Genomic DNA, 13,433 nt, shown 5'->3' on the forward strand with positions numbered 1-13,433 from the left:
ATTTAAAAGATGTGTAGATGTGGTGCTTAGGGACAAGGTTTAGTGGTTGACTTCGCAGTGTTAGGTTTACAGTTGGACTCGATGACCTTACAGGTCTTTTCCAATCAAAACGATTATATGATTCTATCTTTGAATATTAGCCAGCTTTCCTGGGCCACCCTTCCTTCCAGTAGCTGATCCCAGGGGACTTTTCCAAGCTGTTCTTTGAAAAAGCCAAAGTTTGCTCTGCTGAAGTGCAGGTTTGTGTGCTTGCTTTTCACCCTCTTCCCTGCTCTTGGGATCCTGAACTCCACCATCTCATGGTCACTGCAGCCATGGCTGCCTTTGACCTTTAAATCCCCAACAGGCCCCGCCTTGGGGGGGAGGAAGAGTTGGTGAGTACGAGGTCCAGCAGAACACCTCTCCTCATTGGCTCCTCTATCACTTGGAGGAGGAAGTTATCAACATACTCCAGGAACCTCCTGGATTGCTTCTGTCCTGCTGCGTTGTCCCTCTATCAGATATTGGGGAGGTTGAATTCCCCCATGAGGAGTATGGCCTGCAAACTTAAGGCTGCTTCTGTCTACATAGCCTGATCTACTTGTTCTTCCTGGTTAGGTGGCCTACAGCAGCCACCCACTATAATGTCACCTTTACCTGTCCTAAATCCTAACCCATGAACTGATCTCAGTTGTCTCCTCATCCAACCCCAGACAGAGCTCCATGCACTCCAGCTGCACTCTATCATAAAGGGCAACTCCCCTTCCTTGTCTTTCCATCCTGTCCTTCCTAAAGACCTGTATCCCTCCTTTGCAGCTCTCCAGTCATGGGAACCATCTCACCAAGTCTCTGTGATCCCAGTAAGATTGTAGCCCCACAACTGCACACAGATCTCTAACTCTGCTCCCCATTCTGAGCGTGTTAGTGCACAGACACTTCAGGAGGCACCCCAGCATGTTGATTTCCTAGAAAAAGTCTGGGAATTTATCCATAATGGTGCCTTGTAGGCACTTTGTTGCTTACATGCAAGCACTGGAGGTGACCCTGCTTAAAACCTGTTTTATCGATTTTGTGATCCCTCCCTGTCACACCACCCATGCCCTTTGGTTAGCCAACCTGTATGTCACTCCCTCACTCTCTCCCTCCTCTGTCATTCTTGGTTTAAAGCTCTCCTAATAAGGTCAGCCAAAAATTGGCAAAAACAGCTTTGCCCTAGTGAGGTAGATCGCACCTCTCCCAAGCAGATGCCGATCTGCAAAGTGTCCTTTGCTATGTCTGCAAAGAGTCATAGAACCCAAAACCCTGTTGCCAACACCAGTTCTGCAGCTAATTGACTTGTTCTATTCATGCCCTCCTCTGCACTCCTTTTCCCCTCACCAGCAAGACTGAGACCACCACCTGGGCCCCCATGCCTGTGAGTACCACCCCTAGAGCTCTGTAGTCACTTTTGATACTGTCCAGGTTTCCCCTGGCAGCATAATTTCCACTTATATGGACTGACAGAAGGAAGCTGTGGTCAGAGAGCTGGATGAGCTTCAGTAGTTCCTCCACAACATCCCAGATCCTGGCCCCCAGAAGGCAGCAAACCTCTCTAGATGACTGGCTGTTGACAGATGGGTTCCTCTGTCTTCTGCAGCAATGCCACCAAATTCGACTTGCCATTTATTCCTGTAAATCTTGCATGGTTTAGGGTTAGATAAACCAGGTTCTTTGCTTGAAGGCACATCTAGCTCCTCTTCAACTCTGAGGGTAGTGAACCTATTTTGCAGTTGTAAGCCCTTAGGTGGAGCAGGAACCTTCCTGTGGGTGCCAGAAGTCACCAGCTTCCATCCTTCCCCTTCTCCAGAGGTTTTTCTTACTTTGACTGTTAGTGGGAGGTAGAAACTGCCTGCTTCCCTGTTGCAGATGGGTCTGAGGCTCTTCAAGCTGTTAAGTCTCAGAGAAGATCCTGTCTATCTCCTTTTCATCTTCTGTGATGTTGTGCAGCCTGCTCACTTCCTCCTGTAACTCCTCCATTTGGCAGCACACCTCCTGCCAGGACAGAAGGACAGAAGGCCATCTCCCTTGGCTTCAGAGAGAGGTCCCAGGGACTCTCTGCAACCTGGGACTTGGAGGGCAGCATTGTCCATCTGTATCTCGGTCTGTGTGGAAGCCATATTGGGTTTGCACGGCCAGGTTTTGGTAGTGGGAGGCTACAGGGGTGGCTTCTGTGAGAAGCTGCTAGAAGCTTTTCCCATGTCTGACAGATCCAATGCCAGGTGGCTCCAAGACAGACCCGCTGCTGGCCAAGGCTGAGCCCATCAGTGATGGAGGCAGCGCTGCTGTGATAACATACTTCAGAAGTTAAAATCTGTGCGGAACAATATCCCAAAGAGGGGAGTGAGAATATGTGAGACAAACAACTTCCAGACATCAAGGTCAGTGAAGAAGGAGGGGCAGAAGGTGCTCCAGGCACCGGAGCAGAGATGCCCCTGCAACTTGTGGGGAAGACCATGGTGAGGCAGGCTGTCCCCCTGCAGCCCAGGGAGGTTAATGCTGGAGCAGAGAGGAGAGGAGCCCACACTGGAGCAGGTTTGCTGGCAGGACTTGGACCTCATTGGGGACCCACACTGGCGCAGTCTGCTCCTGAAGGACTGCACCTTGTGGAAGGGACCCACACTGGAGCAGTTCTGAAGAACCATAGCCCTTGGGAAGTGCCCACCTTGGAGAAGTTCGTGGAGGACTGTCTCCTGTGGGAGGGACCCCACACTGGAGCAAAGAAGAGTATAAGGAGCTCCTCCTCTGAGGAGGCAGGAGCGGCAGAGACAACATGTGAGGAACTGACCACAACCCACATTCCCCATCTCCCTGTGCTGCTTGCTGCCCGGGGGGAGGAGGTAGAGAAAATCAGGAGTGAAGTTAAGCCCAGGGAAAAAGGGAGGGGTGAGGGGAGAGCTGTTTTAAGATTTTATTTCTCATTATCCTACTCTGATTTGATTGATAACAAATTAAAATAATTTCCCCAAGTCGAGTCTGTTTTGCCCATGACTGCAATTGGTGAGTGATCTCTCTCTGTCCTTATCTCACACATAAGCCTTTCGCTATATTTTCTCTCCCTCGTCCAGCTGAGGAGGGGATTGATAGAGCAGCTTTGGTGGGCACCCGGTGTCCAGCCAGGGTCAGCCCACCCTAGAAGCCTCTGCCCTAGCAGGGACAACTGCTCCCACAACTACTGGGGAAACCAAAATGGAGCATATGCATGTTTTGTTTAGCTTGGAATACGTATCTGACCACAGCAAAGCAGAGCAGATTTCAAGGCGAGATGATAAAATTGCACTCTAATCTCCCGAGCTTTGTACCATAATGCTGACAAGGGCATCATTCCTGTCGGGTTGAAAAGTTCTACCCAACATGGTCATGTGATAGCATGGCTAAAACAAAGTAAAGCACGGGCCACTCAGAATGAAAAGACAGATGCAGAAAATCATAAGGTGAAAGGCTTTGAGAAAGCTGTTTGTATTTGAAAATTTCAGAATCAGATAATTTCTAAAAATATTTAAATAAAAGCATTCATTTATGCAAATACATTAACCTAGGAAGAGCCAAAACCAAAACACAAGCATTCAGTATGAAGATTTTCTTTACAATAAAAATTATTCTACGAAGTATATTAAATAGGACAAGAGGGGGAAAAAAAGCATCTCACAATTTATACTCCAGGGCATCACATTTTAGAACAATGTCTTAGCCATTAATCATTTAGAAATGATTCACAAAGAAATTAAATAAGCTATTCCATAAAAGAATAATCTAATTTACAGTTTAGATGTAAGGCTTCACCATAACATCTCACTCCCTTCACCTGGCTCTTTGCATACCCAACGTGAGTGACCTGTACTCTCCTACCAGAGTAACACAGCACGGTGGTCCTCAAAAACACAGGTAGTGCTCAGGTTTACTTTTTAAGGTCCAATGAAGAAGTATTACTAGAAAGTGTCCTATTATTTGTCAAAATAAAAGCAAATGAAAAGCTAGGAGAAATGGATAAGTTATATTTGCTGGTCTAAGACTGAGGGAATAGATTGAATTAGACTTTGCAGGGAAAAAACCAAGAAGTGTCGAGCTGCTAGTTATGCCATCATATTATTAGCTATTGTGCACAACCGGGACACCGCAACTCCAGATCACAGACCAGGAACACAGTGCTTCCTTCAAGCAAAGTATGTAACTTCTGTGTGAAAAAAACTGGGAAACAAATAATAACTATCCATCTCCATAGCTATCATATGCATAAGAACTACTGGCTTTACAGAGCTCCAGTTTATTCAAAACACTGAATGTAATACTGATGACAATAATATCTCTTAGTCTCCTTATGCATCAAGTACAAATCAGACAAAACCCTGCCCCCAAACACTCATTTTCAACCACAGAGCATTGCCAGAAATCTCATATTTGCAACAAAGTTCCCCGTGTTGCAGTTAACATAGGAATTCTGCAGACAACAGTCACAAATACTTACTAAAAATACAGATATGTTTCCTAAAAGTAATGTGAAGCTTTATAAAGATGACAATGCTTTTGTAACAGTGCAGGGTGCAAATTTTCAGTATGAAGACATTCAGAAGATTTGCTGCTCAAAGAGGATCTTTTCAAACCCTGGTGGAGGTGTATGATAAAATTCACTGAACTGACAATCCAGAATGGCACTGTCATCAACTGCAGGAGAGAAGCAAATAGAAGGAATTAGAGAAGGAACACTTACAGTTTGATCTTACCATCTTACTAGATTGTATACTATGCTCAAACCATGAAGAATATTCTTCAATACATCCATTACATATATACAGTACAATTAAAATGAATCTCTTCAACAAATTTGCTGAAGCCCTACATACATACCCAAGGACAGCAAATCATCTCTCTCTTCTGACATCTATTTTAGTTGGTAATGGTCCTCAGTGAAGCCAATGAGAATGCTACCTCTGATTTCACTGGAAGTGTTAGCAGGGCTTCAGGCAATTCCCTCCAAATTTTCTACTCTATTTCTCCAGAAATCTACATATTAAGGACGCTACCAGATACATATTGCAAGGCTGTCACCTCCTCAGCTGCATATTTCTCTGTCCACTTCCTAATTCTGCTGGATTGTCAGCTGTCTGCAATAATTTTTCTGGAGGTACACAAGATTTCAGGTGTTTGCAATGGTTGGTGTCAGACCATCTGTTTTAGCATGTGATACAAAGAGAGCTTCTTTGACTGCTTCTTGAAGTTGGAAGTTAATGGTTTTTTATAATACCTCTCCCAGCTTTGGACCCTCTGCATAATCTGAGACACAAGTGCTACTACTATTCAGTGTAGAATATAAAAAATAAACTGCTGGGGATTTTCAGAGCAAAGCTTTCACAGTTCACACTAGCAAACTGAAACACCCAGCCAGTCAGAAAAAGCAAGATCTCTTTCAGAGACAACTTCTCCCAAGACTAATCTGGTACATTAGCAACATTAGATCAAAATAGAAAAGCTTAATCTCCATATTTAGGGTTGGAATTTAAGTATCTTGGAGCCAAGGTACGAATCTTTCCCTCCTAGGCTCAGTTAAAACTCCTATTAGTGTATCTGTACAGTTCTGTAGTACTTCTGCAGTGTTTGCATCTCACTCAAGCAAAAGTGCCTGAGGTACAGCTGCTGCAGGGAGCCACCTTTAAATCCACTTTTCTGTTTTACCTTCTCAGGCTTGACACTGTGTTTGCCTGCTCTATCATGTTTCTTTTCAGAAGATATCTACAGTTCTAGTCTGAATTACAGATAGGATAAATGCTTAAGAAACTCTCTTCTCTATGGTCAAATCCTTTCACATGACTAGAAGTAGCTCACACTAAATTAAGGACATTTATAGTCAAAGTTTATACCAAGTAAGCACCACACAGAAGCAATTTGCAGGCTGCAATTGTTATAGTTATATGTAGGAGACATGATAATTACGATGAAATTATGCCCACTTGTGGAAGATGATAATAATAAGAGCCTGGCAATTAAAAGGTGACTGCGTTCCCTAGGCACAGAACTTCTTTAGTCAGAGAAAAAGATGATTTACAGTAGGCTAACATGCCACCAAATGTTTTCTGAAAGCAATCTGCATTCTCCACGTTATGTAACACCATTTCCAAAATACAGGGAAGATGCAGCAATCAGTTACCACACAGCAACTCTCTTCCGGCTGCTCGAGGCTTTTGCACAAGGAGATGCTGCAGAGCTCCGGGCCAGCTACTGTCTGCCACAGCATTTTATCAGCGCCATCATGTGGCTGAAGAACACATGACAAAGTGACCATAGAAAACAATTTCCACTCTAAAAGCTTGGAAAGATGTAATTTATCAGCTACATTTATAGACTTCAAAGGCTCTACAACGCATCTAGAGAATTTTCTTCCCGTTCATAAAATTCAGTATGACAAATGTATTGAGATACAAACGGGAACATGCCAACAGTTCGTTGAGAACCAATCATGGAATGAAAAAACTACCCATATCACACAGCTAATGGTATCTCAAGAACAAGATCATTTTGGAAGAGGCTACTACTCAGACGAACCTCACACAGGAATAAAGATAAACTGGAGACAGCTGTAGGTGTAAAATGGGGAATCTGACGAGAAGTTGTCATGTGCTGTAAGTCACAAGCCAAGCCAGAGCGCAGCATTGATCATGCCCTGAGCTAGGGGAAGTGCTGCCTTTCAGGTGACATGCTAAACAGAATTCTGACTACTTGGGAACTACAAAACCACTGCCAAGTTCTGGAAGAGTAAATTGTTAACATGTCTTGGCCAAATTCCAGCTTCCATAATTCATAAATTCTTTTTTAAACTGCCTGTGTAGGGACCAATAGGATACGGTATTTATTTCTCATTCGAAACTGCTGTGTTGTATCGATGGTTGCTGGTAAAACAGCTACCACACCACGATTCACTCACCAACTGTTGGGCTTCAAACCTGGGCATCAGTTTGGTATAGCAGCAAAGAGCTGTACCACTATGCAGCAAGCAGCTGTCCTAGTGCTACAGTAAAGTTATTACTTCCATAAGAAAATACAAACAGCAATTCAGTATCCATTTGTATGTAACACTGGATGCATTTAGGGAGCATGTGAAATTAAAAGGCATAAATACCAACCTTCAGAGATAATTCTGATTAGCCCACAACTCTACATTACTTTGAATTTTTTGGTTTTAATTTTTTCATCTGCTTCACAGTTTTTTTACCTGTCAATTTTTAGACTGTGTGCAGTAACTCCCCAGCTTGTTGGATGTGGACACTAAGTAGTCATAAGCAGCACTACAAATGAGGTGAAAATACACTTTTTTATTTTCCTAGGTTTGTATTTTCATGCAATTTATTGTTGTAGTTCCCAAAAATAAATGATTGATGTGTGTTCTATTTAAGTGAGAACAATACATAGCTCACAAGACAGGCTTAGTACAAAACCACTGCCCATACTGTGGAACAGTTTGAAAATCTCTGACTTACCATAGACCACCGGATAGACAGTCCCCCGGATTCCTGAAGCTGGACAATGCATGTTCTTCCCATTTAAATACACATTTAATTCTACATGATCATATGTAATGCCCTACAAAGTACAGAGAATTAACAAAGAAGCATCAACAAGTTTATACACCTAAGATTGCTACTTAATTTAGCCTTCTTAACCACAGGCAAATTTTAACGCCACAGTATCCTAGAGAACCTCACTTGAAATATTCCTGCAAAGAACTAGAAGTTAATAAATGACCAGTAACATTTGTATTTTCAAATACTCAGGATTCCTTAACACTCATGTAATTTGGATGCAGCACAGTATTGCACACCACATCTTACTAAGGACACTTTACAAAACAAATTTCCAAATATTCTTCACCACATTAAAGAAACACAAAATTTTCAATTATTTTGTATATTAAGCAATTTGTAGTCTTCTTGTTTATATCTCCTCATGGAAATAACTTTAATAAATAGTGATGCTATGAATTAAGTTTATCTGTCCATACTTCCATACAGAAGCCTCTCTCAGCTCAACTGCCAGCAGCAACAGACCATGGTTTCATACACAACACTAGAAATATGTTGACTACATAGCAGAAAGCAAACACTAACAAGGTAATAAATTACTTATTTGTTAGCTGAATTATTTTTCTCACTGTTTTGGTATGGCTGAGCGTGACAATTTGTGTTGTCATTCACCCGGAAGAGCAAGGTACAAAAAAATCTTAAGATTCTCCATTAGCTCTCATTCTTAATCATTTTCCCAGTGAGCATTACCCCCTTCCCACTTAGTATCTCTCCTTCCCCACAAAAGTTTGGCTAAAAACACAATCCATCTGTCACCCAGGACCTGCTTTGGAGAGCAGTGAAGGGGAAAGGGATCTGGGAGTCCTGGTGGACAGCAGGATGACCATGAGCCAGCACTGTGCCCTTGTGGCCAGGAAGGCCAATGGCATCCTGGGGTGCATTAGAAGGGGTGTGGTTAGTAGGTCGAGAGAGGTTCTCCTCCCCCTCTACTCTGCCCTGGTGAGGCCACATCTGGAATACTGTGTCCAGTTCTGGGCCCCACAGTTCAAGAAGGACAGGGAACTGCTTGAGAGAGTCCAGCACAGAGCCACCAAGATGATGAAGGGAGTGGAGCATCTCCCTGATGAGGAAAGGCTGAGGGAGCTGGGTCTCTTTAGCTTGGAGAAGAGGAGGCTGAGGGGAGACCTAATTAATGTTTATAAAAATGTTAAGGGCAAATGTCAGGAGGATGGAGCCAGGCTCTTCTCAGTGATGCCCAATGGTAGGACAAGGGGCAATGGGTGTGAGCTGGAACACAGGAGGTTCCGCTTAAACTTGAGAAAAAACTTCCTTACAGTGAGGGTGACAGAGCCCTGGAACAGGCTGCCCAGGGAGGTTGTGGAGTCTCCTTCTCTGGAGACATTCAAGACCCGCCTGGACACCTTCCTGTGTAATTTCATTTAGGTTCCTGCTCTGGCAGGGGGATTGGACTAGATGATCTTTCGAGGTCCCTTCCAATCCCTGACATTCTGTGATTCTGTGACCTATCTCTGCTCAGCTCTGTCCTTCTAATCATTAACCAGTTAGATCCCGAGGTCAGCCAGGCACGGTGCACAGCTACGTAACGCATCCCAGCACATTATTTGTTCAGAAGGGTCCCATCTCAAACAACGTAGGATCCTTGTGATGGGAGTTTTTCATCAGGTAGATACTGCAACCAGACTGCAACAGAACATCAGAGGCTATTTTTCAAACACTGGTAAAGTCTGTCCCTCATTCAGAAACATATCAGTGCTGAGGATGAAGTCCACTGATATCCAGGCTGCTGATCCATTCAAATACAGCAGGAGTTGGTATCAGCACTTTCCAAACTGGGAGATGCCAGCCCAACAATTTGACTGAAACAGTCTGACCACGGAGCTGTAAGTAAGAGGAGTCTGGGAACAGCTCGGGAAGATAAAGAAGTCGTAAGAAACTCACCACCACATCGCCCTCCTGAGGAAGGCTGTTTGCTGGCAGTCTATTTTTCTCCTCATTGTTATAGTAGAGAGCTCCATCATTTCTCATCACCAAGCTGTGGACGTCTCGACCAAGTGGAATTTGATTCAAGTTTGCTTTCTGGGTTGCAACTCCAATACCCCAAATCCCTAAAATATGACAGTAACATGGTAAGAAAAAACCCCAACATTATTTTGAAGACTACCTGACTGAAGCAGGACAGCATAAAGAATGTGGTTTTTAACTAGTGCCATGGCAGTGCTACTGCTAAATATCTCTTGGAAATACCAGGACCATTGTGAGTTAGCCCTGGTAGGCAGCCAAGGACCACCCAGTCACTCACACACTTCCCCTGACAGATGCCAGTGGGACAAAGGAAAAGGAAAGGAAGGGTAAAACCAAGAAAACTTGTGGGTAAAGATACAAATTGTTTAAGACACAAAGGAGAAGTGAAAGAAAACAAAACAAGTGATGCAAAGGCAATGACTCACCAGCTCCCACGGGCAGGCCGATGCCCAGCCAACTTCCAGGCAAAACACGGCTACCTCCCTAAATCCCCTCCTCTCCCTTCTGTTGCTGAGCAGGACACTATGTGCCATGGAGTATCTCTGTGGCTGGTTAGGGTCATCCGCCTGGTTGTGTCCCCTCCCAGCCTCTTGAGCACCCCCAGTTTTATTCACTGAGGCAGCAGAGTGAGAAACAGAGAAGACCTTGATGCTGTGCAAACACTGCTCAGCAACAGCTAAAACATTACTGTGTTACCAGGATTGTTTTGGTCACAAATCTAAAACAGAGTACCATGAAGAAAATTAACTCCAGCCTGGCCAGACCCAGTACAAGCAGTCACAAGAGACTGAAGATAAACAGCATCTATCCTGAAAAATGAGGATCCAGAGAACTGTAACCACTTAGCTTAACTTTTATTCCCAGAAAAATATTGGAAACAAACTCCTGAGAATGTAGGAGGATGTAAAAAAATAAATCCAACTACCATGAATTTGTGAATTTCCTTTATCAGCTGGTTAGATTAGGCTTAGAGAAAAAGAAGGAATTGTAAATATGATAGATCTGGATTTGGTAATGTTTTTGAACCTCATACAACATTCAAATAGTCAAATTATGAAAACATGGTCTAGACAGTTACATCAACATGAATGCACAACTGGTTAGAAAACTGTATTCCAGGACTGCTCATCAGCAGCACCCTGTCAAATCAAAAAAGATGATTCAAGAGGGGTTTGAGGTTTTGTATTGAATTCCCAAAGTCAGATACTGTTCTGTATTCACATCAATGATTTCAATAATGTGACCATGTGCTTATTAAATGTGCTGCCAATACAAACCTGACAGGACTGCAAGCTTTTCAGAGGCCCCTCAAGTTTTTAATTATACTGACAAATCAGTTAAGAGGCGTGAAATAAGAAAAATGCATTTGCTTTTTCCAAACTATGAAGAATAGCAGGTAAATAGGAATAGTAAATGGCACAAATACAGCAGTGGCTTGGCAATCAGTTCATAGAATGTAACTTGGGGGTTATCACAGACCACGTGCTCAGCGTGAGCCTGTGCCCTCCTGTTGTGAAAAACTCCTGGATGCATGGCATGTCTAAAGCAGACATCTTGTACATACAGCAGACGAGGGACGTCTGCTGCTGCTGCTGCCGCTGGAGCACAGCATCCATTTTAAGCATCACACCTCAAGATAAATTAGGTCAATCAGAGATATTCTAGAAGAAACAACAAAACCAATCAAAAGTGTAAAAACGTCACCTATAAGGAGACGGTGAAAAAACTGCGACTGTTTAATTTACAGAAGACTAAAACAAAGCAAAAATAAAAGAAAATTAGTTTCAAAAGACAAAATTGCAGAACAATTTATTCTAATACACACCCAGACTGAACAGGAGAGGAGTGTGAACAAGGTTCAGATTAGACTTCAAAAAACTTTCCAATAGTCAGGGAGAGCCCCTAGATGACCCTTAACAGACTGTGCAAAGACACTTCTGGGAATCAAAGTTTTAAGCTAAGTGATCTACAGTTCTCCTGTCCTGGGGCACAGGAATACACAAGACACAGCTCATAGGGACCAAGAGAGTTTATTTCCTGTGTTTCTCAATTAAGTATAAGAACATGGATACTGTGTCTGTGATGACCATATATGAATAACAGCCACAGTGGCTTCTTCCCCCAGCAGAAAGGACACTAAAATTGCCAGATTAAGACCGAGCTGAGGTTTACATGTAGTTTAAAACTAAACAACTGGTGTGACTGAAAGGTGTTTTGGACAGATTTGTGCTCATGCTGCCTGCACTCCAATCCAACTGAATGTAAACAACCATTATGCAAAAAGCACTGGGTTCAAGCTCCAGGCCTCTCTCTGGACTAACACTTCCCTTCTTCTTCCCTCCCCCTACTCACTTAGGGAAAGCACAGCTTCCTTTTCAGTGTCTGTTGTTTTTAAAAATACAGGCTGACTTTTAATGATAGAATACAGGCAAACCTGGAGCACACTCTGTACTAGTGAAGCCGACCCTATTAGTAAAGCATGACGCTTCCAGACTTCATTCACTTTCAGCTGCCTCACATTAAATCCGTGCAAAACAAAGAAACATGGTGCTGAAAGGCACCTTTTGATAAGGCAGTGTCGGAGTAAGTGCTGCACACTTGATGTGAACAGCAAAGCGTAGCACAAGAAGTGTTACCCTTGCTTGGGAAAACACAGTGCATGTTAAAAGCAAACGAAGGTAGGCAAATAGCTACAAATACTGCTGGAGAAACTGTGCTATTTAAAAAAAAAAATACTTCACAGCTGCAGTGTTTTATATGGTCATAAGCACTTATTTACCAAGAAATATTTCTAAAATACGCTGACTGAAAAACATGCACATAGCAGCACACAAAACAATATGCTGGTTTAGTATTTGCACTCCTTTAGCAATATACTCACCATTCTTTTTAATATTTCAGAGCCACAATTAAAAAAGAAAAATAATTCCTTTTACACAATGACAACTGATAAAACTCTCCAATGTTCACGAGTTCAAGGATGCAATTAGAAAGACACATGTGCTTGGTACTTTGAGATGTGACCCCCAGCAGGCCATCTGACATACCTTCCGAGTTTAAAGTCGTACATTTTTGCTGACTAACCTGTGGACTGGATTTTAAACTCGAAATAGCTCTTGTTCTGATGCAAGGGTGCATTGGCTAAGCAGCCTCCCGTGCCACATATTCTTCTGCCATTTTTAACAATGACGACATCAGTTCCTGCAAGGAGAAAAAAACCCGCAAAACTTCAAAACATTTTTAGAAGCCTGGAAGCAGCCCTCAGAAGCCCAAAACACTGAGAACAGGTTCTGTCCTTTCAGCCCCAAGTAAGAGCTTCATCAGTCTGTGAGAATTATAATGACAGGCCACACTTTGAAGTAAGAAAAGCAAGGCTGTTTACAGGCTACTTCATCTTTCAACTAGAGTTTATTTATTTCAGTTCTATAGGCTGCTCTGATTTCACCTCTTAGTTTTTTCGGCACCACGCTGATTACAACCCTTGCTCAGCCACATCAGAAGCATAACTTACAATTTAGTCAGAAAGGGTTCACTGTGAGAACAAAGCCCTCTTCCCTGTCTCTATACACTGGAGAAGAAAATTTTTCTAAGAGAAGGAAAGGCACATGGGATAGAAACGAAATATGTGATGGAATTGCAAGGTGTTTCATTATTCTCTGAAAAAATCCTTTTATTAGAAACATGCCAGCCAATATAGACAGAAAAAAAACCCCCTGCTAAGTTTTCGTTCTCCAGTGGAAGACTTCATCTTTAGGCACTATCATCATGGTCAGGAACATGAGAGACAGCCAAGGTCCACTAATATGACTGAATAAAAACAGGTTCATAATTGCACTTGAGCACTGGACCCTGGATTTGCCACAC

At 42.9% G+C, this 13,433-nt stretch overlaps 1 protein-coding gene across 1 annotated transcript; it reads right to left on the bottom strand.

Moving 5' to 3' along the window:
- Positions 1 to 3,965: 3,965 nt before the first annotated feature.
- SPRYD7 (SPRY domain containing 7) lies at positions 3,966 to 12,770 on the bottom strand (the record flags this gene model as incomplete). The annotated part of the gene is made up of 4 exons (XM_010177716.1): positions 3,966 to 4,677; positions 7,485 to 7,587; positions 9,486 to 9,652; positions 12,654 to 12,770. Coding segments are annotated over 4 exons (485 nt in total), but the record flags the coding sequence as incomplete, so codon positions are not given.
- Positions 12,771 to 13,433: the final 663 nt, after the last annotated feature.

The sequence above is a fragment of the Antrostomus carolinensis genome, unplaced genomic scaffold (genome assembly GCF_000700745.2).
Source record: "Antrostomus carolinensis isolate BGI_N321 unplaced genomic scaffold, ASM70074v2 scaffold6901, whole genome shotgun sequence".
Taxonomy (NCBI): domain Eukaryota; kingdom Metazoa; phylum Chordata; class Aves; order Caprimulgiformes; family Caprimulgidae; genus Antrostomus; species Antrostomus carolinensis.